At 35.9% G+C, this 25,370-nt stretch overlaps 1 protein-coding gene across 4 annotated transcripts in view; it reads right to left on the bottom strand.

Annotated features, from left to right (window-relative positions):
- svep1 (sushi, von Willebrand factor type A, EGF and pentraxin domain containing 1) overlaps window positions 1–25,370 on the bottom strand; it is an 82,518-nt gene that overhangs the window by 26,557 nt on the left and 30,591 nt on the right. For 3 of the 4 annotated variants that reach the window (XM_024287532.1, XM_024287531.2, XM_024287533.2), the window contains 9 exons: window positions 22,787–22,963; window positions 12,982–13,140; window positions 12,165–12,344; window positions 9,921–10,100; window positions 7,602–7,796; window positions 4,300–4,418; window positions 4,062–4,191; window positions 3,131–3,238; window positions 48–179 (listed from right to left, as the gene is read on the bottom strand). In XM_024287532.1, the coding sequence (XP_024143300.1) occupies window positions 48–179; window positions 3,131–3,238; window positions 4,062–4,191; window positions 4,300–4,418; window positions 7,602–7,796; window positions 9,921–10,100; window positions 12,165–12,344; window positions 12,982–13,140; window positions 22,787–22,963 (1,380 nt within the window). The remainder of the gene's footprint in view (window positions 1–47; window positions 180–3,130; window positions 3,239–4,061; window positions 4,192–4,299; window positions 4,419–7,601; window positions 7,797–9,920; window positions 10,101–12,164; window positions 12,345–12,981; window positions 13,141–22,786; window positions 22,964–25,370) is intronic. The other variant, XM_024287534.2, reaches the window with a different exon arrangement.

The raw sequence follows: 25,370 nt of genomic DNA, 5'->3' as shown, positions 1-25,370 counted from the left end.
ATTTATCTGTGAACAAAATCTGTAAAAAGTCATATTGTGTCATTTACCTTGCACTGTGACTGTGAGGTTGCATGTGCGGCTGTTCCCTGCAGCATCTGTCGCAGTGTACTGGACCAGAGTCTCTCCCACTGGGAATAGTGATCCTGGAGTGTGGGTGCTGGTCACTGTGAGGCGACCTCCTAAAAGGGAAGAAGGACTTATCAGCAACAGACAGAAGAGTCAAATAAACATTTAAAGGAAATGTCAACAACAAAACAAAGAGGTATTTAAGAGTTGCAGTTTCATTCTGATCATCTTTTGATCAATTTTAAAACCACTCCCAGTGTTTTTTTTAAATTGTGATTATGTCGTTTTAATCTAAATCTAAAAATCTGTTGTTTTCTAGGACATAGTTTCTGCAGAGTGGCAGTAGCTCATTAAATATCCACCCCTGACCATTGCCCTACTTCCCATTATCCAAATGTTGACATGTTCTCCCACTAGCTTACAGCCCCTCACACCCTCCAACCTAACATTAGCAGTGTAAAAACATGTGTAAATAATATAAGGACTATCGAGCCATACATGACTCTATTTGTCTACAAGTAGACGCATCAGAATGGAGCGGAGCAGGAAACTTGTGGAATGTCAATTGTATTTATCACAACTGCAAGCTTTTTCAAACAGCATTTTTTGTCTGATCCTGATCCTCAATGACTTAAATACTCAGAAATATAAGTTTAAGCATAATTTTCTTTATAAATGTCCACCATCATATGAAAAATGCTATAAGACTATGTTAAAAACACCAAAAAATTGGATTTTTATCTATGTGGCCTTTTAAATACGTGTTGTTTGCCATTTCTTCCACTGAAAATTGCTTAATTAATACATTTAAATAAAAAAAAAACTTCAAAATCAAAAGTAACACTGTGAAATTCCTGTAGAGGGCACTTTTGGCCTAACTTCCTTTTTCAGGAGAAGACAAATTCCATTATTTCAGAAGTTTTTTTAAAAAAAAAAAACAATGTCATTTAGCAACATCTATTTATTAATTTTGTTAAATCAATTAAAACAGAACTGATGAAAGGCGGGAGTTTGTGAGATTTTGCAACTTTTACAAAAAAACAAGAACTTCTCCAAATCTGACTGATAGACTTCACTAAAATGAAATTAAAGTGCAAATTTTGACGTTAAACTCTAATCCACCTCCTAAATTAGCAGTAGCAATTTATCCTCCCAGGGAGCTGACACACGTCTGGTCGCGCTGGAGTCCAGTTTTAAATTTAGCCTGAGAGTTAGTGCTTGTATGTGCGAGTCTAACGAGTCCCGACTAAATTTAGAGCTGGCATCAGGGTGTGGGCCTGGAAAAACAAAACACTGACGCTGAAGCAATGCTGCTCTGACGTCATGTGGGCCTGAAGCGGCCGCAGCAGCCTGTTATTACAGTGCATGGGTTTGTGAGAGCGTGGGTACCCTGCGTTTGATGAGGGCAGGTGAGAAACGATCACTTCTTCACGTTTTAGAAAGCCAAATGTTTGGTTTGGGGCCCATGCTTGACTGACTGGTTAATCTCATAAAGCCAGGTAGCAGTTTTAGTGTGATTTGAATTATTTAAAATAGAGGAAAAATGTTCGTTCAACTGTATCTCCTAAAATAATGCAGTCCAGATGTGTGGAAAACATTTCTAAAATCACTTTTACAGCCGTATTTCCACAACAATGACAGAAATATTTGATTTATTGCAACTCTAAAAAAACATCTTTTACCTTTAATAGCCAGATGTGTTTAATCTGTTTAGATTTATGAATTGAGGAAAAAAGATTACCCTATTCTTTTAGCCTCTATTAATGTAAAAACAACTTTAACTTAAGCTTGAGAAGTGTAACTATCACAGATGATTTAGCCTAAAAGCGACAGATCCTCTAATAAAATATAACTTTTGGAGAAAATCTGTTTATTGTGAAACCAGAGACTTTTATGGGATCATAAACAATAAAAAATAAGTACTTTATATTTGGCAGCAACAGGAAAGGTAAGATGTAAAAAGAAAATTAATCCTTGAATTGCATTTCATGGAGATGTGATTATTGATGCTTTTGTGGATCTTTACAAAATAAATACTTAATCCCTCAACATGCATTATAAACAACACGTACAGTCAAAGCCTCCATGTTGTGATGAGGCTAAAAACTTCAGACAGCTTCTCCACACACAATGGGAACGTCTAGTTCATGAACACATATTGGGACAAGAATTGAGCATTAAAGTTGGCTCAAATTTGATGCATGAATCGTGTTTGGTATGGATGCAACATTATGCCAGGGTTAAATGTTGAACTTTTGTCTTAAAAGTGCAACTTACGGTACTTGTAATCAATTAAACAATTAAACTTGATAAAAGTTTGATTTTTTGAAAGAAATTATGCAAATGAATAAACTTTTCCATGATATTCTAATTTTTTGGAAAGGCTGTTATTTGTGTCACTGACTTTAGTTTTTTTTAAGTTTCTTTTTTATACTATAACACACTCACACTCACATTTTTGTCCTTTTAAATATGTCAAATTTTGCATAACTAACATAATTACATTTTGCACTTAGTGCAATGGGATTTAATTCAATCTATACATTCTCTCATTGAAGTGCCCCATACTGTAAAATAGGTTGTTTTTCACATGAATTAAGTCAGCTTCTCCCAGACATTGACTAATGGTCTTTTTTACTGCAAAATAGATTAAGAAAGCAAATATTCAAGAAGTGTGTCAAAAGCACTTTGAACTGAGTATGCAGAGTCCTGTGTATGCTCACATACTTAAATGACTTTTGGGAAAAATGGATGGAATGAGCGCACTTTCCCACAAAGGAGCATTTTCATAGCAATAACACCTGTGTCTCTGTCTGTTTCAACATTAACGACATTTGCAGATGTCATACAGCTTCTTCTGTCCTCTGGCTCTTTTCTTTTTCCTTCTCTCTCACCAACACACACATGTGCATTGTCTCCCTCTCACACGCCGCTTTAATCCCATTTTTCCAAACATTAGAAGGAAATGATCCCATTTAACCGACGTCACTGCAGACGGAGGGTGGAGCAGGGCAGGGCCGAGCCGCCAAAGAATAAAGCATCTGTAGTCGACGGCCAGACATACCTGAGTTGTCGGAAAACTGTGGTACTTCCCAAACGACGGCTGTCTCCGTGTTTGTGGCCTGGACTGGCGGCGGTGATCTGCACCTGTCAATGACTGGAGGCGCCGTATCTGCAAAGAGAAATAGCAAATTGATTTGCTTTTGAGAAAAGAAATGCAATAAGAATGTATTTTTATGAAATTTTGCAGAAAAAAGTCAACGTTTTTAAGTGACTTTTTTCTACAATCAGAACTAAAACACGTTTTTAATTAAAAAAAAAATTTCACTGCCATGAAAACTCATGGAAATGTGTATGACTAGCATGATTGAGTCCTCTTAAACTTTAGCGCCTACTGAGCTGCTGAAACAAATCTCCTTGATTTTTTCAGTTTGTTGCAGCAGAGTTTTATACCTGCAGGTGTGGACAGATGATGTTCTTTACTGTTTTTACTGTAAAGTCAAGCATTTTATTTATTTATTTAGTAAGTTTTTACTGTGAGAATAAAAGAAATATTTATAGTCCAAGAAAATCAACTGTTATATATCATTTTGTAAAATATTGATGTTAAGTATTGTTATGAAATGAAATAAAAACGAATTTCTTTTAGTTTGTACAGTGAGGTTGTGGAATAACAATGTACAGCAGATCTAAACATTTGTTTAACTATTTTATCTGTAGAACACTTTATGGGAAAAGGATAAAAAGCTGGTTATGATACACTAGATTAAAAAAAAGAATTAAAACAAACAAATGGAATTAAAATGTTTGTGGTAATGATAAGTACACAGTTAAAATAACATGTTTTGTTTTTTAAAACTTCTATGACATAAACCTTAGTAAAAGTATTATTTTAAAGGGTTAGTGCTTAAAAAAATCGTAGAAAAATACATAAATAGTAATTTATAACAGTTAATCAATAGAAGCTGTCACTGATGCAGTCTCCAGATTCTCACCAATGACAGTGACAGTAAAAGAGCAGTTAGCCTGGTTTCCGGATCGATCTGTTGCGATGTAGGTGATGATTTCTTTTCCGATGGGGATTAACTGAGGAGGATTGTAGACCGGCTTCACCTGAACCGCCACCTACAGGTGGGAGAAAAAGGTGAGATGGCAAAAGAATAGTTGACGTGTGTAAAATAAAATCACTTTTTCAAAAGTTTTAAGAGAAATCTTTTTTATTTTTTCGGTGACCTCTTCTTTTGAGTTGTCCGTAGCAACGGGGATGTTCCAGTTGACGTTCGAAGTACCTCGCCGCTCATCGGTTTCTGCAACAATATCTGCAGGACACTGGAGCCATGGTGGCTCCGTATCTAATAAAAAAAATGACAAGTGGTTAAACTTCAGCAAAAAAAAAATTGATAGCAGATCCAGTGGTTGCAGAAGTTCACACTATCACACCTGACGCACACTTGAACGAGCGTGATTCTTGTTTTCATCCTGGTAGAGGTCGTGATGTCATCTGACAAACACTCACCTTCAAGCACAAACCAATCATTCTCTCTGCAAAACTCTGACACTGTTTCTGTGCAAAATGCTTTACATTAAACCACAACAAAAACAAACTTATTAAAAGGAAAATGTGCAACATAAAGTTGTTTGTAATCAACCGACAAAGAGAACCACTTCTAGCTATTTTTTTTAAATAAACTTTATTAGCTTTCTCAAATATGGAATTGTTTTTACAGGTCATTTAGAAAACTATAAAACCATAAAGTTTAAAATATTCAAGATCTAAATTATGATTTAGATGCATTTTCACGAATTTTGTAAGAGAAACTAGGGGAAAAGGGGTTAAAATTCAAAGCACTAAAGACTTTTTGGGAACCACATGAAGTTTCACTACATCACAGCAGGTTCAAGAATTCTCTCATTTACAGTGAATTGCTTCATATTTACAAAAAATAGATACTTTTTTTGTGTTCCGTTAGGGGTTAACTTACAGTAGGCAGGAATTTTCTCCAATTTATAGTGTAATTGTTTATTTTGGAGTTCAAATTAACTGAGCAAAAACATTTTTATTAAACATTAGAATTATCAAGGATGCAGGTTTTAGCTTTCTCTTTGTCTACAATTATAGACCTCATTAGCTGACGGCTCAAACTGTTATCAAATGCAGTTCTTAATTAAGATAATTACAAAAGCTTAAGTGTAGCTTAAGTGTGCAAAAATTTAAAGTCCTACTTCAATCATATTTTGATCTATTGAAAAATTCCTCCTAGCCGTATAGTTTTGATTCAGACGAGTAAAACGAAGAGGTACAAGTGGATGCATCAGAATGGAGCGGAGCAGAGAGCTTGTGGCCCGACCATTTCAGTCGCCGCGTCGCAACTGCGAGTATTTCCAAACAGCATTCTTTTATCTGCCCGATTTGATGAAGAAATACTAATAAATACAATTTTTAGCCTAATTTTCTGTTTATATGTCTTCCATCGTGAGAATCGGGCTACAAGAACATGTTAAAAGCACCAAAAACGTTTTTTTATTTTTTATTGGAGTGGGTCTTTAAACATATTTGGCACCTCACAACTTTCTTTAATACCAGGTTCTTCTGAGGAAAACTTCAAACATGTTTCTAGGAAAAAACTCTTAACAGGAAGAGTATTAAGCTCAAGCAGATGCATTTACTACAAATATTCAACGTTACTCTTAAAGATCTTAGTTTTGGCCACCTGTTACCACTATTTTGTGTGTGCTTTTACCAACACAAAGCCCCGCCCCCATGTAAAATTAGGATCAGCTCATCAACGAAAATTCGAAAACTCTGAACTGAAACTAAAAACAAAGAGCTGAAAGGAAACAGGGAAAAGCAAAAAAAGGAAAAGCTGAAAGTACAAATAAATATTTTTGTTTTATTTAGTAACAGTTTTAGTTTTTTTAATTCAAATGTACTTTTTTATTTTCTATGTTTCTTTCATGTTTGCAAAATTATTTTTTCAAATATTCAGTGTAATTTCTTCAATTTTTTAATATTTTTTTTAAGTTTAAAACATGTATTTTCAAGTTTAAAACTGCTTTCAAATCTTCTTTTTTTTCAAATTTACAATGTCTGTTTTTTAAATGTTCAATCTGTTTTTTCATTCACTTTAATCTGATCCTGATTTGATCCCATAGTAAAGCCTGGTGCAGAAAATTGTAAACCTTTGTAATGTAAAAGCAGCACAAATTTCCAAAAAGAGTCACACTGGACAGTAAATTCATTTATTCTGGGCAGTAGTTTATCCATAAGGTTGTTTTTGTCATAAGAAAGAGCAGATCACTGACCTTTTGATTCCCATTCTTTAATTTCTTAGTTCCTTTTAGATATTTATTACCTTTTGTACTCATTACGTGAAAAGTACTTTCTTTAATTAAAATGCAAACAAACATCAAAATAGCTCAATTGACATCAAAGGGCTGATTAAGCAACAAAACCAAACTCTAGGAGCGACCAGGAGAGGTTACGGATAAATCAGACAACAGTTCCCATATGGATCAAATGATCCTTGTCCTCAAGCATCCATCTCTGCCCGTCATTACACGAAGATCTAACTGGCTTTGTGTGTTGTTACAGGTTAAATCCAGTTTAATCCACTTTGGCTGTCAGCTATTTACAGAAGACAAGAAATCACCAGAACTATAGAGAAAATTGTTCCTAGAGTTTGTGCCCACACTCCATTAACACGTCAGTTTCCAAACTGAACATTTCCTTTTATTTATCTCGTTTTCCCCTCACATAATTCAGTGTTTGTAAGGATCAGGAACCTCTTCTCTTTTCCCTTCTAAAAAACAAACTCTACAGGTGACTCATCCAACTTTCTCACCTTCTAGTGTGCAAAAACCCTCCTGTTCGTTTTCATCTTTATGACACCTCTTCCTCCCCCTAATGACTGCAGTTCCTTCATTAGCAATTCTCCAGGAGGAAATAAGAGGACATTTACAAGGATGCAGGCAGAGCAGGCACCACCTGCTTCACCTGCGAGGCATCTGGACTCTGCAGTACAGTCATCCATTATAATGATCTCCAGAGCCCAGTTGGGGCTTGGACATGGTGTGGTTTGAGTTAGTGACCCTAGGACTGCCTTAAACAAAAAAAATCACTCTTCACAAAGCAAAGAAGAATGTAGAGGAGAAAAACGGAACACAGAAAAATGGATCCCTCCAAGATTCCTATATCTACGCCTTTCTTCACCTCCTCTTCAATAAATCCATGTTACGAGCGTCACTCATTCTAACTCTGTAAAACCCAACATCTGGTGTGTAAACTGGATAAAAACCTTCCACATATCTTGGGTTGCAAAGTTCAATCATAAGAATTTGAATTCATGTGAAATGTTACAGAAAATTCTCTCAAAAACAAGGCGCAGAAACATCATCATGCCACTTCTACCTGCTTGACCTCAGCACCTTTCCCTTGTAACAACCAGTTTACAGCTCAAACAGCTATGACCTCTGACCTCGGGGCAGCAGTAGGGAAAAGCTCAACTTCCGTCTTAGGGTAAAGCACAGTGCATTACCTGCACACACAGCTTTATGGACGTTAGCAGTCCAGTTTCCAGAGCTCTGGCAAACCGCCTTTCTGTTTCCGTGGAGAGCGTAACCTTTCCGACACGACAGAATGCAAGTAAAGCCTGCCAACACTGCCTTTTTCCCGCAGGCAGGGGGCGACAGCAAGAAGTTCTTTTGGTTCACGATGGGAGAACAACGCACCTCTGAGGAAAAAGAAAGAAAGAAAGAACGAGAGACATAAAAATAAAAACACCTTTCAGATTACAAGTTTCCCCACCACTTTGTAAAAAGAACTTAGAAGGTGAAGCAGCTGAAACGAAGATAAACAGGGAATAAAAAGCATGCATGAGCATGCTTCCCGTGGGATAAAATCATGCTTTGCGGTGGCTTTGCGACAAACTCAGGTTTTTCATCAGCGTCGGTGGTTCAACAGACAAACCTACCTAAAGCAGCACTGGCCAGAGAATTTAAACAAAAGGCTTTTTCTGTCACGTTCAGGTCAAGACTTCAATCAGATGAAAATATCTCAGCATCTCTGAGGGTAAATGAGGAGTTTCTGCTCCACCGCAGTGCAAACAAAACGCAAAAACAAAGCATTCGGCGGCGACCAGAGCCCCACAAAGCCAATTTAATCTGTTAAAGAAGTAATGATAGATGGCCAAACAAGCAAGCTCCGGTTCAGCTGGTGCAGAGAGGCCGAGATGGTATACAGAGATAAGAAGAGAGCTTTCCGGAAACAGTCAGCTTTGGCTTTTTAAATAGCACGTCAAGGCAGTCGGTTGGCAGTGAGTAAGTGCAGGCCAGAGCAGTGAGGCTGGAGGCTTGTGGCTTTCCACCGTTACACACTCTTAGTGTGTGTGTTCATGACTTGAATGCTTTTGTGGCGGGCATGAGTATGTGCAACTATTTTAACTTAACCATCAGTTCTGAAAAGTGTGAGTCATTTTGTGTGTCTTTTAAGATAGTGGATGCATCTTTCACTGAATGTGTGTGGTGAAACCACCAGGCATGTGTGTTTACATATGAGTGAAAAACCACAGGATTAAAGCACAAACACACTGTTTGTGTTATTTCAGTCGTCTGTTTGATAGATTACAGAGAGTTTTTGCTTTCTCAAGGAGTTTCAAAAGAAGAAAAACAAAACACCTAATATGAAATAGAACATAAAAGTAAAAATGTAATCTAAATTCACTTAAATCAACAGGTGAACAAACTATTTTAAAATAGGAGATAAAGTATGATTCCTTGGATATAAGCCAAAATGATAAGAAGTGTATGAACACCTGGCAGCTAAATTAAAATCAAGTATTTAAAGGAATAACAGCTCATTCATTAGCAAAGTATTCATATTAACACTTTCTTTTCCATCCATCTTTATATATTACAGCACTTGTAGATTTTATATTATTCTTGACACTTTTTTCCATAAGTGATTCCACATTGACTCACAATATGACTATAAATCAAGTAGGTTTCTTTACTAACTTGGGAAAAGATTAGTCCAAATGTTTTTAGATTTTAAATACTTTCAAACCTGTATAAATCACTTTCTACCTCTGCAGAAAGGTGTTTAGTTGCTCTTTCACATGTACATTGTTTTAACAATGTCTTAAGCTACGGACACACCGGGTATTTGATGTGCGTTCAAGAATGCACGTCCTTGAACGCAACTAAACTGTTAGGGCCGCCAGTTATATTAGTCTTTTTCAAGCAAAAACAAGAGTATCTTTTCGACCGAAATGTGTGGTAGGTTGTGTGTATGTGTTCCAGTTCTGGACTTCCTTCTGGCTAATGATTTTTAGCCGCCATCTTGTCTGTGACCAAAAATAGTCCAAAAAATGTGCATAGCTATGCTTGAATGTGAGAGTTTGAACGTTGAAGATGGAAATTTGCAAAGGCTTTTCATTGAAAGTGGTCACATGAAGGCGCTTTGTAAAGGGCGGTGTGAACGTAGCTTAACTGTAAATGTGATGACCTCACCTTCCTGGCATACTTGAACCTTTAAAACAAATTATGTTTGATCTTCTTAAAAATATCATACTCTGAGAAACTATGCAGTAATCTTTACTGATTTAGCATTAAAGCAGCTGTTTTCTAATTTACAAAACATTTCTGTGATCTAGAAAGGTACTCATTGCACTATGAACAAAAAAAAGTGTTTGTACAGTGACATGTTTTAATAATTGACCCATAGTGTAAATGGTTTGAAGACTATTTTGAAATACAAATGTCTTTGTGAGCGTGTTTGTTCTGAGCCAGAAAATGTTGTTTACTAAATTGGTAAGAAATGCACACAACTGTTGCTTCATGTCGAAGGCTTGGCTTACCCACACACCGAGGTTGGGGCTCACTCCACTCAGAGTTGGCCTGACAGGTGAGGGTGGAGTTTCCCTCTAATCTGTAGCCTCGCACACAGCCCACCTGGCACTCGGCCCTGTAAGCAGTGCCTCCATCGCTGCACTTCAGGAAGCCGTGCTGCGGCCGAGACAGAGGCGGGCAGGAGCGCACTGAAACAGTCATAAGACAATAAACACAAGAATCCCAACCCACAAAAGCTGCTATATTTATTGTTACACCAAACTGGACCCATCTTTTGGTTTATTTCATTTTGTTAACATTTTTAATCCTGCTTTTTGAGCACAACCGTTATGGAAGATCTCTACCTCTACTTCCAGGTATTGTACTTCAAAGATGAGAAAACAGTAATTAACGGTAGCAGAACCACAATGAATCACGCCTAACTCCATCACAGATCATTTACCCTTGGGTGAAAGTCCCTATTAAACAAAATAAAAATTCTTGTGTGTGCATTTATGCCTTTGAGTCTGCTCTGAGTTATGTTGAGGTCTAGTCGAGGGTGTGTGTTGTGCTATTTCTCATCACCAGCCGGAGACAGACAGGCAGTTCAGAGGAGACCCCCTCCCTCAGGGCCTAACTAACTGGGAGGTCCTACAGTATGTGGCAGAGAGACTAGAGTAATACATACAAGCATACATGTGCACAAATACTTAGGAACTATATACTCAAAGCCACATACTATAAATCTTCAACAGACCCTTAAATATTCAGTGTCCTGGTATTTCTGAGTCATATTACTGCTCTTTTTCTGCTAAAACAAGCATTTTCCTCATTAATTTCTTGACCTCTTCAGCTTCTAGTTCTTTTCTTTTTCCATGTAACTTTCTTGACTTTGCGATGCCCTTCCCACAATGCCGTCTTTCCCTCCTCATGTTGGTGTCTCCGCTCTGAACTCTTTATCTGCTTGGCTAAATCCTCTCAACCTTTACTCCTCTCAGCATCTGGCTTGGCTGAAAGCAGAAGTGAGTCCTACTCACGAATCTGTTACAAGAACCGTTGGCAGGTACTGACCCCACACATGTGGAGGGAAACTTTCAGCAAAAATTGATTCTGCGATATATTGCGATACTTCATTCAGTGATACTTGTATCGATTTTAAAAAAACGACATGATAATATTTAACTGATTATTTATCAGCGTCCTTTGGCTCCTTACTTATGTTTACTTTTTATTTCTTATACTGACAAATATTTTATTGTGAAAATCCAACAATGTTGACTGTTCGCTTTGAGAAAAAATATTCTTAATTTACCAATTTTTTTCTTGGGTAAAAGCAACTTGCATATGAGATACAGTTGCAGTGCTCAACGTTGTGATCATTAAATAAAATACATTTTACTATTTTATTACAATTAATTCATATTCAGGTAGAGTTTTTTTTTCTAAGTCAAACTCTTAAAAATAGTAAAAGAAATATTTTCTGCACTAGAATATATCGTGATATATATCGTATCGAGAGCCGTGTATCATACCAAGTGTGGCATGAGGACACCATCAATCATTTGATATTAGCGTATTTATTCAATATAAGATTAAAACTTCCTTCTTTAAAAAATATAAGCCTTATTTTACCTCACTCTTGAGAGATCATGGAAAAGCTCAAAAAGCTTTTTTTTTATCACTCCACTTTTAGTTCTAATTTTTTCCACTAGCTTCTCTTCTTCAGAAATTAAAAACATGAAACATTCTACAGACTTAGCTACATAAAGGGCTATTTTTAAGCATTGAAGTAGCTTTAAAGCTACCACCAATACTCTGAGATTTATGAAAGGAAATTATGAACGCCAAAAACATTTAGAGAATTTTTGGAAACGCCCTTTTAAATGATGTTCACCAAAAGTCACAACCAAGTGACCTTCAGTTTTAACCAGGAACTTCTTCTTGAACAGAACACGAACTAAAAGATGGAAGTTTTGAATTTACTTTATTTAAACAAGTAGTCCTATTTTTCTATTATAAACTTGAAAATAACTTCAAACAGTTGATCGAAAACAATCCAATCCAAAAGTAATTCTTCACTAAAGTATTTTATTTAGAATACTTTGAATTTAAGGTCAGATTTTAGTTGTATTTGCATCCACGTGTATTTGAAATGGTTTAAACAACAAAGAGAAAAAAATAAGGAAGAATATTTAAAAAAAAATGGCTAAAATCAGCATAAAAATGATTCAGAATAGAGTCCATTTCTTCCAGAAACAGGATGTTCCCCTCACCTCTGCAGCTGGCAGGCGTCCCTGACCAGGTGCCATCCGCCTGACACAGTCTTATGCCGGTTCCATGAAGCTCAAAACCCGGCTGGCATCGAACGCCGCAGGCAGCGTCAAAATGGTTATTACACACGTTTTGAACAAAAAACCCGTTTTCTGGCGGCAGTAATGCTGGACAGTAAACCACTGTGAGGAGAGAAGAGACACAAATAGAAGCTGGAATGTTGCTGGGAAAGTGTCTCACTGTCTGCATGCAAGACAGTTTGAATGGAAGACTCACAGTTTTCTGCATGCTTGAATTAACTATTGCAAGATGTTAATGTTAAGCTAAGAGATAATTTCATGATGTCTGAAGTCAAACAAATGGATTTTAAGGATATAGGCCGCACTTTTATATTTACCATGGCAAAAAATAAAAACAAGAATAATAATGATTCAATGCACATAAGAAAAATATCAAAATTTAAGAGGGAAACAATCAGATTCTCTTCCATGTTTGTTTTGGACAACACTTCTTCTTCTGGCACTGTCAGAAGAAAATACAGCACCCTCTAGTGGTTGTTAGTGGAAACAACCGCTAAAGGGCAATCATCAAATCCGATATATGAGGCTATTTATCTTAAAAAAAACAAAAAACATCACAAATAAGTTTGAGTATAAGTCACACTCCTGGCTAAACTATGAAAAAACAGCGACTTATACTCTGTAAAAATATACAACAGTAAATAATAAATTTTTCTGAAGATAAAATAGCTAAATCAATCAAATGCGTCCTGGAAAAGTTTGTGTTTTTAAAACACAACATGCACTATGGTTCTCTCACCCTGGCAGGTCATGCCCACTGGCTGATAGCCCGGCTTACAGACGCAGTCCTGGACAGACGTGCTGCCCGGCTGAGACGTGTGATGCGCGTCAGGACATGGCAGACACGTGCTCAGACCTCCAGGCTTTCCCTCTGGTTTGTAGGTGCCCTGTGGACATGCTGGGTAATCAGAAAGCAAAGAGGAGAAACCGTGGTCATAAAAAAAAAAAAAAATATCCAGAAAAAATGTATAAATGAGAAATTAGATGACAAATATGTGTAAAGTAAATGTAGTCAAGGGAGAATGAACACACAGAGCTGTAAAATGACATAAATCGTTAAACACTTATAAGCAGACTTTGATTATGTCCATGTCTGGACATGCTGAGGGGGGAATGTGGCAACATGACCTCACCGCCCTGAGTAAAAACATCTTAATTAATCCAAGAACTCACAATGTTTTTGGAGGGCCTAGAAGCAACCAAGTTCCAAAGTTAAAGACGATCTAAAACTCTAGTTTTTGGCTCATATTCCCACCTCTATGAGTGAATAACGATTCAATACGATCAACTAATAAGTCACACATGCAGAAGATGCACCGATCTTATGGAGACAACTTTCCATTAGAAAGTTATCAACGCTAAAAGATCACTTTCACACGAGTTTATTCATAGTTCACAGATAACCTGATAAGTGATGTCATTCACTGTAATGTTTTCAGTGGCGTCATCCGCCTCTTATTGATATTTAATTATCTTTAAGACATCCAGTTGAGATCATCAATTAAAATTAAATGTCTCATCAATGCTCAAAAAAACTTGAATTATTGAAAATAAACTTTTGTTTTCTCAAACTCATTTTTTTTGTTTTTGTCTTGTTTGTTTGTTGTCTCCAAACAACACAGTTGTGAGTCTATCCCTCAGCCACGCCGTTACCCTGAGGTTGGTGTGGAAAACAAACACATGGAGGCTGAAACCACCAGATTTATGACCATAACTAAGCTTATTTTCTAAATTTGCATGACTCACACAAATTATTTAAACATCCCATCATCAATCAGGGTGCTGAAATCCTTGAGGCATCGCTTCAGAACAGCTTTTTTAATGGTGGTAATAACTTCTTTAACAGTAATCATGATTAATAGTTGTAATTTTTGCTCTCTCTCCACATGTTGTGACAAGCTTTTCTGATTTTAGCTTAATCCCCCTTCTAATGTTTGACTTATTTCAGATGTCACAGCTGCTGGAAATATGAGTTTCAAAGAGATTTGGGATAAAAACACCAAAACAAAATGAATAATACAAAAAAATATCCAGAATACAAAAAGCTAATCCCTCTATTGACTCATTTAAAAAAAAAAGAATAGGAGAAAAAACCTATTAGGTAGTTTAATTTGAAAGGGTTTATTTGAAACTCAAATTTTTCTATTTATTTAAACGGAAAATCTAAAAAACATATTTTTAAGAGTCAGCAAAAAGCTCTGCAGCAACTATGTGGTTTAGAGCCATTTAAGGTCAAAATAACGACATCACACACACACACATATTCAGGCTTCACATTTAAGCAGCAACAGAGAATTAACAGTACTTATATTCTTTACAACTCATTTAATGTTCTTCGAGACATAAGCCAGGTGTGAATTTCCACTGCTCAGCCACGCCAGCTTGGCCTATCTCCTCCCTCAGCAGCAGAAAACAGCCAGGAGGTATTAATCCACTCTAAAGTAGGCAGTGGCTGCTGGCAGTGAAATGCACCCAGTAACCCACATCAAATAGTAACACAGAGAAGAAGAAAAAATTATGTCGACTACCTAGCTGGTGCAGTTTGAGCCTCGATCTGCCGTTTTTATTCAATGTTGAAAACACATGTTGCAAACTCTACATCCCATGAACTCAGGAGGAGGAATCTTACATAAGTCGGAAGAATGGAAAGTTCCCCTTTGAGATTTTTCTTTTTTTTACAGCTTTATTTAAGCTTTACAAGAGACCTTTTTTCAGTTTTAATGTGAGTAATAACTCAGAGAAACATTGGAAATATTGAATCTGAAATGCGTAAAAATGTCTGGCAGCTTGCTCTGGCAGACATGAATGCACAGATGATCATGCTAAAACAAACATGCACAATAAAAAAAATAAATGATCTGACCTCTGATTAGAACTGAAATAAACTAGAGGCTGGGGGTTATCTAAGCTATTGTAAAACAAAAAAACAAAGTTTCATCAGTTCTATGATTTCATGGCTTCAGCCTGCGTGCTTTAAATTACACTCAGGCCAAACGTCTCATTTTGGATCTTCTATGGCTCTGAAGTCAACTCTATTGGACTATACCCTTCATTTAAGGAGGAAGTAAACCGTCAGCAGCAAGGTGACCATAAAACAGAGAGATCCCGCTGAGTTTGGACTGACTGAAGCCATATGCAGGAGGAGCAGACTGCATTGAACTTTGGAAGGAAGGGACACACCATTTACACAAAAAATAAGACATAAAAAGCCACATGCACAAATAATAGGCTTAAAAATGATTAAGAAATTCAATATTTATATTAAGGCAATATAAATTACGCTTTTGCTGCTTTTTATGTAGTATTTAAAAGGCTTTTCATGGACCCTTTTCACGGTGACGTCAGACAAAATGGGCTGAAAATGCGAATAGTGACTTCCGGTGTTTAGGTTTAGAATGGCAAAGCTGATAACTGAACATTGTTTAAAGGAATTTGACAAAAATAATAAAAGGTAACCTTAACAATCTCAAAAGAAAAATGTACAATATTTATTTTATGAACGTCCTACCAAACTGTATTTTCTTTTTCTGTCTTAGATTGTTCACAAATCAAAATACAAATTGGAATAATCCGTCAATATTTGAGGATCTATTGAAAACATGAACATTTGATTTGAGCAGATATTGTTCTAATGCGTTTTATTTAATTTGATGTTATTTGCATGTGTTTTAAGTGTATTTGAGCACAAAAAATGATGAAAATTCATGTTGGCTACACGTAATAGGTGCAGCCAAGGAATATTTTTTTGCTAGTTACAAATATTTTAATCCTTGTTTACCTTTATTAAAGTTAACAGCGTGGGACAAGTGGAAATTGGAGTAATTTTTCAATGAAATGCAAAATATCTGCGCATGCCTAATATGCCAAGAGTCTAATATCAAGATGCACTACAAGACAAGGCATGCTAATGATGCCAAGCTAACTGGGAAAGACTTTTGCATGGAGTTTAAATATGAAATTCACTATAATACTGGTAAAAATGTATTTAGTCCTGTTCTACAATAACAAATTAAAAGCATACTGTTGCTACATGAAATTCATTTAAAGTTATAGGGTTAAAAGAATGGTTATTACAAATATTCACCTTACAAAATCAAGTACTTCTTGCAAAAAGTTAAGCTTAAACAGAGCACCAAAAGTATAATAAAGTGTAAAAAGAGTCTCCCTCATGGGCATCACAGACATGTTTTCTTTACGGTTCGCTGCCCCTCTAACCCTCATCACTCAATCTGAATTAAATACCAACTTCAACTCTGAAAACTGAGACTAACAGTTCATGTGAGGATTAGCTGTCTTGCCTAATCACTGACATTTGTAGCAGGAAAAAAATATTAGCAATATGGCAGTTAAAAAAAAAAGACAGAACCAAGCACAGGTCGGTTAAACTCCTTGTTTTCCCCCTTTCACAAATATTAAGCAACTCTTGCAACTGGCAGACACGTCGGGTTTAGGAGCCAAAGTTACTATCACACGAGAATTTCTTGTGTTTTCTGGAGGAGGGAGGGGGCAGACTGGGTTCGATTAGCCAGGCCTAAAAACAGACCGGGACGGAAACGATGAAAGGAGATCCAGAGGGAGAGCAAAAACATCTGCCTCCTCAGCCATAAACAGGCAGGAAGAGAGGGGAGAGCTGCACACATTCTGCTGACCAAATCCACAAACATATGTTTGGAAACACACATACAGTACGAACACACTCACCGCTTCCCACATGCGATTTGCAACATAAATCATTGATGTTTTATAGTACAGAGGGATATCTTAAAAATCTGACAATTGAGACTTTCTTTTTCACAGTTTGAAAGTGTTTAACTTGTGACTTTTCTAACCTTTCTGTTTCCCACAAACTTTGCAATGTTGATAGAAATATCCAACTAAATCCTGACACAGTTTTGAAGTGTTAGGGTGAATCTCTAAAAGTTTTATCAGTTTCAGAGCAATTGTGGGCTTTAAGTTTAAATACAAAATATAATCCGTTTTTTTTTTCTCTTCAAGTTCCAAAAAAAAAAAGATATTTCCCTTGCATTTGTGTGAAAATCCTCATATTATCGACTGGGCAACAACAATTTTTTTCTTTAAATTTTGCACTAGCTTACCTTTTTTTCAGCTGATTTAAAAAAACAGAATAATTGCTATTACTACTAAATGTAGTGCTTTGGAGGCACTTGTTCACGTACATTTATAAATAAATCTAACGGGTTAAAGCGAAGGAGCTGACAGTAAAAGTCCATCGTGAAGATATTAATAGTACTGTACGCTAACATCTACTATATATTTATGCTTAGTAAAATATTTTAGAATCCAAAGTCTCAAAAAAGGTAAAATTTTAAAATTTAATTGGATGTATTTCTCACTCCATAAAAAAGTTGCATTTCCAGGCAAAAATAACTTCTAAATTCCACTTGAGACACCCAAAATGAAAGTAAAACTTGATATATATATATATATATATATATATACTGTATATAACATATATGCTACTCAATGAAGGCATATTTTCCTTCACACAGAATGCTGGCAGCCATATGAGGGATCTGGACCTGAATGTAAATGTGACATTTCAAATAAACAGAGTCTGTCTAAACATTTGTTCAGAACATGTGTAGACACTACGTTCAAATAAACCACCAAGAGAAGCTCCACATGTGGAGATCAACATGCAGATAACGACTTCGACTAAGATAAAAGATTTTAGATGCAAATGTTGACGAGCAACAGTAAAACTAAAAGACCACACAGGCCTTATTACTGTCCTAATATAGCCTCCATTAAAACCTTCATCTAGGAGAGCAAACATGGATCTGGAGGGTAATCATGTTACACAATCTAAAGGTCTTCAATCACCTAAACAAAGTCAAAAGTTGAACGACATAAAAACTAAAGGGTAAAAAGTGCTGATGCTTTGTCTCTGATTATAGCTACACAGCTCTTAAAAAAAACAAAATGTAAGCAATAAAAACAAAAAAAAAACTAAAGAAAGCTTCTGCTCATTATTCCAAGATTTTGCTATAATATGATAGTTTGTTCTGTTGTGAGAAAATGACACAGACGAGGATTAAGTCTGTTAAAAACAATACAACCACAACATACTTCAGCTTGAATTGTAGGTGTTGTGAAACAAGACAAATGGGAGATTCCCATTCCGGTAGATGTCACAAGAAAATAAATGGAGACTCACTGAAGTCTGATTTGCAGCCCAGGTGGATTATGGAGTGAAAAGTAATAGTGTGAAGATCTGGCTGATATACAGCAGTTTATGGGGGGGGAGTAGACCTCCACAAATCAAAGAAATGTAAGAAAAAAAATGCACCAATGTAGAGATATCTGCAAAAGTTCAGAAACATGCCAGTGACTTTAGAAATGTTCTTACAGCATGGTGCTACACAGCAATTGTTAAGGCACATCTTATTGGTTCCCAGGGTCAGCAGGACTGTCCCAGCTTGCTTATTACAGGCTGTAGGAGCACTCGGTTTTATGGTAAGAAAAAAGCAAAAACCACTGAACAACTGTAAAAACACAGGCTGTTCTCTGGTCTGGCGTGCGTTACATATGTCAGTGTTCAGAAACATGCTGAGACTAAAGGCCACAGAATGACCTCTTCCCTCCAGAAACAGTGAAAAATGATGATAAAATATTAAAAGTAATCAACTTTTTGATTTTTTTTTGTGTTTTACTGTGCTCCAAGATAGAAAAAAAACAGAAAAAAACTGCAGTGTGTTTAAAACCTTTTGTTGAAACAAACACAGATGTTTGGAGACATTTTATGAATCTACAAAGGGTGTTATTACATAAGCCAGAATGAGATAAATGGTTATTTTCCACAAAGCTGCCAGCAGCTGAACTTCCTCCATCATCACCCTTCAATCCCTGACTTTGTGTGAGTTCCTCATCATCACATCCTCAATACTGAGTCAACATAAAAGCCAGAAACATCTGAATGTACATCATGAAGTGCAAGAAAGTACTTGAAAACAAAAGAGCACTAAAGAGAGTCGATGAACAAAATCCAAAGAAGAAGAGTTAACCAACATGATGGACTTGCCATAAAGCATATAATCATTGAACCACTGATTCCACTGGGGGCATTTTGATCCATTTAAAATGATGTGGAAGTGACAGAAAAATGAAGCACACAAAAGTAAAACAAAAAAAAGACGAAGGAGATTATTTTTTGTGAGTTTCAATGTATTTTAAAATAATAAGCCATGCATTCAGAAAGAAAATCTTCTAATAAAGTTTTTTTTAAATGTCTGTTAAGGTAATTATCAATACTGGCCCAAATACACTCAGTATAGTAACATTCAAGTGTTGGGAGAAAATACTTTACAATATATATATATATATATAGCATTTATCATGCTTTCTTTCTTAAAGAGTGATAAAGTTGCATTAAGCACTGCAACTGTATCACATATTGGCTAAAAGTTGCTTGTACCCACGAAAATTCACAGTGTCTAAATTAAGAAATATTTATTTTTAAAGGGGACAATCAATATAGTCTGATTTATATGACAAAATATTTTTTTTAGAATAAGAAAATGTATATATATATAATTAATGTGCTTTAACCAATAAGGATCTAAAAGTACGATTGAGGAACTAAAGTGCTGTTTATTTCCAACACTGCTAAATGTATCTTTTAGACGGTTCAGAAGCCTGAACTATTCTTGAACTGGTGCTTTAGAAATAAGGGGAAAAAACGCCAAAACATTTCAGTGTGATGAAGCAGCATGGCAGGATGAATATCATCTTGTCAACATTTTAAATCAATACAAGTGTCGCCGAATGAAATATAGCGACAAATCACAGAATCAATTTTTCCCTACATCCCCTAATCAGGAAAAAAAAGGACATCATTCCAAATGTATCGTATTCCCATACTTTTAGGTCATTGTTAATGTCTAAAACTGTGTGATTAAAGTCTACCTCAGAACTTTCCCTCTCAGAGGTCGTTGATCAGCCACTTTAAGACCACAAATGTTTACATATCAGATACAAAAAGAAGTCTTCTGTCTTGAAAAACAAACTGTTAAGTCCATTCACATAAGGCCAAAACGTGTTGCTTCCATGTGGTTTCTTAAGGAACAAATACAATTTTTTACCTCATATAATAAACATAAGGTTACACAATATCAGTAGCAAAAAAAAAAAATGTTTTGCAGCAATTTTTGAATTTTTTTAACCAAAGCTGACACTACAATACACAAAGAGGCCTTGAAAGCTTTACCATTGGTAAATGATGGCGAAGGGTTTTATCTATTCTCCAAGTGGCTTATTATTAGACAAAACAGTTAAAACTCGTATTTCTACCAAATGTTTTAAAAGTTCTTACAATAAGAGTGCAAGTAAATCTAAATAAACAAAAATACAACACTTATAGTTCATTTGTTATAACTATTTAAAAGCCACATTTCATAAATGAATTGCTTAATGACAACAAAAATATGAATAAAGTCCTATTTTGTGCTATACAGTGGCTTTCGATGGGTTTTGGTGAGTGGGAAACTGGACCAAAAGGCTCATTTAGCAATAAAAGGAGTAAATTTAAAAAAGAAAATCTCACTTCAATACATATAAATACAAATAATAAATCAGAAACCAAAATAGCAATGGTTCATTTGTGCTTAACATTTCCAGCAGTCCTAAAAAAAATAGAATTTAAAAGAGTAAATTTGCACTTTTAAAAAGTAGAACCTATACAATTTATTATCAATCTTTTGCTTTGCTTTTACAAGAGTTTCATTGTGAGGTGCCAGCTCTATAATAATCCTAAATGTCCAGATCTGACAGTAAATCCAGTCTTTCTACAGATGGAGCTGCTGTGTTAGGCCTACGTCAAAAACGAAACATCCCAGTTTCAAAGCTTTGATAAAGTGTTTTACATTTAGAGTAAATTAAAATTAGTGGTATGTTACCCCTTCTAGTATGTGTTCAAAGCTGTTTTCGTTGTGATGATCAGTTAGTTCCTGGCAGTAATAAACAGAACCACAGCTATGGTGACATTTGACTCTAATATCAAAAGATTGGCATTTTCTTGAAAAACACACATCAGCTATTGAGCCTGCAAGAAATATGGTCTTCTTTCCTTCAAGTCTTTATTTTGTTCATTATATCACACTTTCATCTCCTCTATTCTCCATCTCCTCTGCTTCATCAACAGCGGGGTTGTCCAGAGCGCACAAAGCCTCTGCTGACACCACACTAACATAAACCAGAGCTCCTGTCATTCTCTTAAGCTGCAGAAGAGGCTGATAAGCTAGAATGTGTGACAGGAAGAAAACATGTTATCCTTCTGCACCCCTTCTAACAGTATTTTTTTTTTCCTCTGAATTCCTAGGCTGATCCCCTGTGATACAGACACGGAGGCCTAATCAGAAAGATAAAACCACGTCCAGTTGGGGTGGCTAAAATAAGACAAACTATGCAGGAACTGGGATCATCCTCCACCTCTATCTGCTGGGATTCCTGTCAGGTTTTTGTGGAAGAGGCTGTTTCCCTTGGATGTCGACAGATTCATAAACAGCCCTGCTGTGCTCTCTAGGGACTCAGATAGTGTTTCCAATAGAGTTCTTCAGCCAACGATAATAACGATGCACTGACGAGCCCTAAAGTTTTGTATTATTTTCAGATGGGTCGCACTAAAAGAGCAAAGCTCTAAACTCCTGCAAATATTGTCTAGACACCAAACCCACCTGAGGCCACACTAACCAGGAAAAAAAAAGCCACAGAAATGTCAAACTCCAGCAGAAATTCTGTGGTTTTTCGTTGTGTCTACCACACAAGAGACTTGGCATGACTGACGCAGATGGTGTACCCATAAGTCATGCAACACCTTCAGCTCAGCCAATTCTATTAGGGTTAAAGCAACAAAAATTAAACAGAGACGTTGGATTTTTTTTTGACAACTGCCGCGCTTTAGTCTTCATTACATTCTCCTCCTCTTTGAAAATATGCTTTGGAGCCACTAGTACTTAAGAAAAAAAACTGCAGCCCTATTACAGCATTTATAGATGTGTTTTATAATAAATGTGGGTGTTTATTGGGACTGTAACATGAGAAAATCAATTCTAGAAAATCAACAACAAAAACAACCCAAACTTAATAAAAGAAACAGAGAGGGGAAGCTTTGCTGAGATGTGGTTTAAGCTCCTCACTGTGTCTTTCCTTCCTCATTCATGCTCTGCTATTAATTAAGCCATCAAGGAAGATTAATAAGGAAAGCAGGGCTCCAGTCTCGACAGCATCTGACGAGATTTAGAGAGCTGTGTGTTTTGGCATAACGACCCTGATGACCTTTCCTTTGGCTCGCGCTTGGAGAGTCACTTTCACTTGTTGCTCTGGTGTACTGACTTTTATCCAGTGGTTTTTATTATTCAACACATGCGTAAGTTCTGTTTTTTTCGTTGATTATCTCTATTCTGTACACTCAGTGTACAGACGTTAAGTGTTACATTAACTACGTTTTTTTCTATTTTTTTAAGTTAATTTCCTTTTTTAATCCTGATTATAATAAACTGTATTTTCAAATGATCGTAGGCTCCTACCTGTACATTCGTGCTGCAGTCCTTTGCCGTAGTATCCCTTCTCACAGACGCAGTCATACTGTCCGGTGTGCATGCCGCACTTACAGCTCGCCATCACATCGCAGCAGTCCTTACCCGCCTCACAAAGAGAGGAGCAGCGTGACTTTTCATCCTGGATGTAGCTACCTGTAGGCAGATCTGAACATAGGAGACAGACACGTTTATAGGAAGGTCAGGTTGTGCCAGATCGGATATTTGATGTTGCTCGTACATGACACTACTTTAGGAGTCAAACATAACTCAGTTTGTGCTTAATGTGGAGATTCTCAGCACAAATTCCAAGGTTCAAAAACGCCTGTTACTGACAGGATCGTTCAGAGGTGGAAATGCAGACGGAAAAAACCTGTAACAACAATCATGTTATGGACAAAGTGTCATTAGTCATTATAGTTCATGTTTTAAACATGAACATCTGCTTCAGAGCAGTGACAGATGGTAACCTGATAGTATGGGATGGGAGTTTTTTTCTTTGTCCTTTCTACCGTTTCTGCAGAAAAGGATGTTTTTGTACAATAGTAAATTATAGCTTTTGTTTCTACAAAAACAGCAGTTGTGCGTTGTCAACATCAAAGGAAAAACGCTTCCTTTTAAGCAACAACTGGACTGTAACAGGATTAAAATGTAAGAATTTAAGACATATTGTTGTAGATTAAGCTTCTACCATGGGAGTAATAAGACTTCAAAGACAGAAAAAACACCAACATTCCACTTTTATCTATTTCAACAAAAATAATTCAAAATATACATTTGGATTTGTAAGGAGGCTAAAAGGTTTTTAAAAGCATGGTTTTATTTGAATTTCCCCTGAACTGTAAAGTTGTGTGAGGAACAGTGAACAAGAATCTAAAAGATAACAGAATCAGTTGCCTTATTCATAACATGTTCCTACAAAACGTTTGTCAAAAAACATTAAAATGATATTTTAAAGAAAAAAATTAACTCTTTATAATGTAATTTTACACATTCACACTTTTATATATTGGCATAATGCACAGAACGATTTTTTTAGAGACTACTTTTTAAAACTGTAATTTCATGTGTTTATGACATTTTATTATGTGGATCAAGGTGGGATTTTGTCAATAGAGAAGGTCAAAATGTACTTAAAAAATTTATATTATTCACTTTTAATGTATGCTATTGACCTGGCCATCAAATTCCACTATTAGTGGCAGAATTTAAGACTCTTCTTGATCTTATCTAAATTCTGACAATGAATTAGATATGGAAAAAGTGTGATTATCATTGTTAGAATAAAGAGATAGCTTTTTGTCTTAAAGGGGATCAACATAGTTAGAAAGCTTGAGCAATTGAGCCACCTTTTCACAATGTCTAATGTTTTAAACTGTACGATTAGGACAAATATGCTGGAATGTAAACATGTGTGTAAATACGATAAGACAAAGCTCCCCTTTGGATAAACTACACCAGGTTTAGGATGAAAAAGTTGCAGGTACCTTTTTATTATTATTTTTATTTTTTGCAGGTTACAGGTTACTTTTAATGATGCCTTCAGGGTACTGTTAAAGTATCCCAGATGGACGAGTGCAAGTTTGCCATTCCGTACCCATTTTTTGACCAGTTCTGAAGAATTTTTTTGTATAGTTTCTGAGTTCCTCAACAGTTGAAAAGTCTATTTTTATAATGTTTATGAATTAACATAATAGTGTTTTTCTATGCCTGTTTGTCTTTCATCAGCACATAAACTAAATTGCACTTTTTACATTTACATAATTTTTATGTGATTTGTTTTTTTTTATTTTATGGAACTATAAAGTCTGAAATATTGAATATTTCTTATTTTACAGAGTCTCATGACAGCTTGATGTCATTTTCTGTACAGGATGCCACAGACCCCCATACAAGTAGGAGGGCATGCGTCAATCATGGTCTGACACTAATTAAAAACAATAAGAACACGCTTTTGAACCTAGGACACATCACTTCTGCTTATTACTAGGAAGTCGTGAACACACTGTATATTTCTATTAGTATGTTTGTTAGAAACAAAAGTAAATATGTTCCTATGAAAACATTTGTGAAAGAGATCCAATGTTTTTTAGAGCAGTATTGTGTATTTACTCAGATGCAAAGTCTTAATTGACAAATTAGAAAGACCTTTTTTTAAGGTATTGTAATCTTTGTTGATCTTAAAAGTACCAAAAGTTTATCACTTTAGGATAATGCTATATTGTAGGGCTCGCAAAGGTCCAATTCCACCATCCAGCATGCTGTCTAAACAAAAGTTAGTGATTCTTTTTTAAATATATATTTGAAGTGAACATCAATATATTTTTGTAGCTTAGGATGACAGGGCAAAACAACTGAATTTACAGTGATTTTATAAGTCTTATCTTCCTTATTCACTTCCCTTTCAGCTGTGAAGATAAGTTCACTTTTGTTTATTCATTTGAGGCTGAAGAAGAGGTTAAATATCTACAATCTCCTTATATCAGTTCTGTACCTTCTTCTTTTTTCCACTATAAACATGCTTGCAGAAGACAAGAACGTGCTGCAGTCAGTTTCTTCTGTCATTGATGTGACC

Source organism: Oryzias melastigma, linkage group LG18 (genome assembly GCF_002922805.2).
Source record: "Oryzias melastigma strain HK-1 linkage group LG18, ASM292280v2, whole genome shotgun sequence".
NCBI classification, from domain to species: Eukaryota; Metazoa; Chordata; class Actinopteri; order Beloniformes; family Adrianichthyidae; genus Oryzias; species Oryzias melastigma.
Note: the sequence above shows the minus strand (reverse complement) of the source record. Positions and strands in the feature narration are given on the sequence as shown.